We start from the raw sequence: 3778 nt of genomic DNA, 5'->3' as shown, positions 1-3778 counted from the left end.
CCGTGTGCTTAGTGGGGCCCCGGCTGGGCTGGGGGCTCGACGGCTCGGTGCTGAGCCCCGGGGAGGTGGGGTTGGCTTCCAGGGACCCAGTCGCAGCTTCGTCTGGGAAGACATGCAATGAAAAGGATAGACGAGAAAGCTTAAGTCCTCTAAAATCAATGCGTGGCATTGCGCTGACTGAAGTACAATATTGATTTGTCATAGCCAGCGGTACCAGAACGTGTTATTGGCTGTATGAGAAACGCACATTAGACTTGCTTCAGTTACCTAATTGTTACATGCGCTTCATAATCTGTTTACAATGGGCTAATTTCCTGGGCATACGTGGCACCGCAGCAAGGATGCCATTGCCCGACCTCACCTGCATCGCCCTCGTCTCCCCCTCCACCCGGAGCCTTCGGAAAGCTGTACTGATCTCAGGCAGCAGAAAAGAAAGGCGCCGTACGTCTGTGCAAGGTTCCCCGCTTCACAACCCTTCAGAGCTTACCCTAACGCCTGGCAGACCTCTTACGGGTGCCATTCGCTGAGGTACGTTGAGGTAAAAGATTAATGAGTATTTCGTCCCATCATCTCTTGGGTGTTTTGAAAAGGATGGGTCGAAGCCGCCCATCCTGAAGCCAGCAGCGTTTGGCTGCCCCAGGTGGGATTTTCTGGGCAGGATTAAAGCTTTTGACCATACTCGGGCTCTTTTTTGAGACTGTGGTTTCTAAGTGCCTGCGCACTTAATACATCTGATTATTAATGCAAATACCACTGGGAATCACCGGGGGAGTGAGGGGAGTGATTACCGAACGTCTCTGGCGTTGGCTTGGCACTGCTGGTGGCTCCGGTGGCTGCGGCACTGCTGGTGCCTTTCGTTGCCGCGGCGGTGGCCGTGGGTGCGGGGGTGTCCGTCGCGCTCCCTGATGCGTTGCCTGGGGGCAGAGGGGTAGTTAGGGGCCGCTGTCCCCCCGGCCCAGCCCCCAGCCCCTGCCTGCCCCCGAGGGTCCCTGCGGGCAGGGCAGGGCAGGGAGGGCTCCAGCTGCTTTCACAAATTTACTTTCTTCTTGCCCCAAAACGGCAGGCTGCCTTCCAGCTCATAGGGGAGAAGCTCGGAGACTAAACATTTCGGTGGGGCGAGTACCAAAGTTTGGTGCAGCCCCGGCAGAGGCGCCGGGGCTCCTGGGGGAGGAGAGGCTCGTTTCTGCCCTCATCCTGCCCCATCCTCGGGCTTACCGGGGGATGCACAAAGCTCTGCACAAAGCCGGATTTCATAGTAGTTTGGGTTTACAATCCCTGGAGGAAAGACTCAGGCCTTGGAAGAGATCGCTTTGTGCGCCTCAGGAAAAATAAGTTGGATTTGCAGTTGCAGGCACAATCTCAAAGTAAATAGAAACATTCCCATTGGCCTGGGATCAGCTCTGACTCATGAGCGAAAACATCTTTGGAGGTGAAACAGAATGTTTGGAGAACGGTTTGCTGTTCTAACTTAAAGTTTATATATTGCTTCCTGATATGTTACAAGGATGACACTTCCAGCTTTTCCTTCTGAAATGAACTATATGAGTGAAAATGCATTTCTTCCCATTTCTTTTCTATTGTTAAGAGCTATTTCCACTTTTAACAAACAGCTTCAGTCTCTACTCCAGGGCTGGTGCTGTTTAAGATTCTTATCCAGACACTAAAGACAAAATCATGCAAAATACGTTGGTTCATTTGTATTTCTGCCCCGGGGGAGCCCGAGCTCCAAGAAGAGTTACTTCATCCTCCCAAACAACCCTTTGAGATGGAGCAACACTGACAGGTCCTGATCAGCCGCCTGGCACTGGTGTCAGGGCAGCATCCCATCCCATCCCATCCCATCCCATCCCATCCCATCCCATTCCGTCCTGTCCATCTTGTCCCGTCCCATCCCACCCCATCTCATCTCATCCCATCCCATCCATCCTGACCTGTCCATCCCATCCCATCCCATCCCATCCCATCCCATCCTATCCTATCCTATCCTATCCCATCCTATCCTATCCTATCCTATCCTATCCTATCCTATCCTATCCTATCCTATCCTATCCCATCCCATCCATCCTGTCCTGTCCATCCCATCCCGTTCCGTCCCATCCCATCCCATCCCATCCATCCCACTCCAGCCGGGCTGCAGCTGCTCTGGGCGCGGGAGCACCGGGGGAGGCGGGGGCCCTGCCGAGGGCTCAGCGCAGGTGTCTGGAGCTGGGATTTAGGTTCTGGCACCGCTTTTATTTAAGGGAGAAGTTTCTTCTCTCCAAGACAACTCAGTTCCAACTGGTTAAATCACCAAGTTTTTTTGATCAATTTTAACAAATCAAAAGCAGGAGGCATGAGTGCATGCCCAGAATAATGACTAGCACAAAGTTAAATCTGCGCTTTGTGTACAGCTTTGTTTTTGCATGGCCGTTAGCAGGAAACTTTACATCACCAGAACAATGTAGCGCCTGGACTTGACCTCCCCAAGTGCCACAGCCACCCAAGCACCTTTGAACTATTCCAGATGTTTGTAAACCACCAGAGGTATTTCTAATCAAAGTCTTTTCACCACTGAATATCTTAAATTGAATCCTGGATTATTGCTCAGTGTAATTTGCAAGAAGACTTGTCACATAGTATTTCTTTTTCTTCCCTTTATTGTAGTGTAGGCAAGCACTTTTATAGAAAACATGGCTAAGTTTTTTGAAACCTTAGGACTCATGAGATAAATAATGATCCAGATGTGAGCTGGATAATCCACATGGTGCTCAGCTAAAGTGAGTCATTTATTGCACCATACATTTTTACTAGCTTTGCTAAACTTTGTCAATTTGTTAGTATTAAGGGTTTGAGAGTTTAAGCCAAGCCATTTATTAGCCTCGGAGAAATCTTCGCCTGGTAGTGCTAGCACATGCAGGAGGAAAAGCATGTAGATATGTGAAAGAAAACTGTAGTTCACAGTACCTATTGTATTCACCTATCCAGCTTTTAAAAAGAAAATGCCTTTTATTTTTAAAGATATTTTCATAACGGGGCTTAGGAAGTGTCTCAGTTCAAAACAAAACAGAAAAAAGCAACAATATAAACGTTGAAGTAGTTGACTTGGTCCAACACTCATCCCCGAGCAGTAAAGCAGGACCATAGAAGGCAAAACTCTGCAGCAGGAAAGACTCAGGAAACAGGAGAAAACTTTCCATGATTTGTGCCCAACTGCACCCGCAGCAGATTAAACACGGGGGTTTCTCCCCTGCACCTCTGTCCCTGCAGGGTGGAAGGTGGAACCCACAGGGGATTCCCGAGACAGTAATTGCACCTCCTGTGCTGATACGGGGATCTCGTGGTAAAGCTTTTGCTAACTGGGTGCCTACTTCAGTGCTCTAACCCCCCCCCCCGTGCCAGGATAGTTTCGGGAACTCTTCTGTGTGTTTAACCAAGTCTTTTTCCAAGTTCCCCTGCCGCTCTAGAAGCTGCGAGGCCAAGCTACGGCGGAGCGCTGCAGGTGAGCGGGACCGCCGGTTCCAGCGGCTGCCGAAGAGGAGGACGAGGGACCGCGGGACACACGGCCCCGAAACTGCAGCAGCCCGGGCTGCGCCGGGGGCTCCCGCCTGCATTGCTCCCGCCGTCCCAGTTCCACCGCTCTCAGCCATGTGGCAGGAATTCAAGCGGGCGGAGCCCTCTTCCCTCTGGAAATATCTGATAAAAATCCCTTCCCTCCCCCTTTTCCTCCTCCCGGACAGGATATGGGTGTGGGGCCGCAGTCACGCAGGGTCCCCCCGGGCAGGGGGCTGCCGGCAGCCCC

At 51.4% G+C, this 3778-nt stretch overlaps 1 protein-coding gene across 1 annotated transcript in view; it reads right to left on the bottom strand.

The window, feature by feature from the left end:
- Nucleotides 1–3778, bottom strand: part of CD34 (CD34 molecule) — a 12476-nt gene that overhangs the window by 6438 nt on the left and 2260 nt on the right. The window contains exons 2-3 of the mRNA XM_009888201.1: nt 789–914; nt 18–96 (exon numbers count right to left, since the gene is read on the bottom strand). Coding sequence (XP_009886503.1) covers nt 18–96; nt 789–914 — 205 coding nt within the window. The remainder of the gene's footprint in view (nt 1–17; nt 97–788; nt 915–3778) is intronic.

Source organism: Charadrius vociferus, unplaced genomic scaffold (assembly GCF_000708025.1).
Source record: "Charadrius vociferus isolate BGI_N301 unplaced genomic scaffold, ASM70802v2 scaffold266, whole genome shotgun sequence".
NCBI classification, from domain to species: domain Eukaryota; kingdom Metazoa; phylum Chordata; class Aves; order Charadriiformes; family Charadriidae; genus Charadrius; species Charadrius vociferus.
This window is presented reverse-complemented; position numbering and strand designations above follow the sequence as displayed.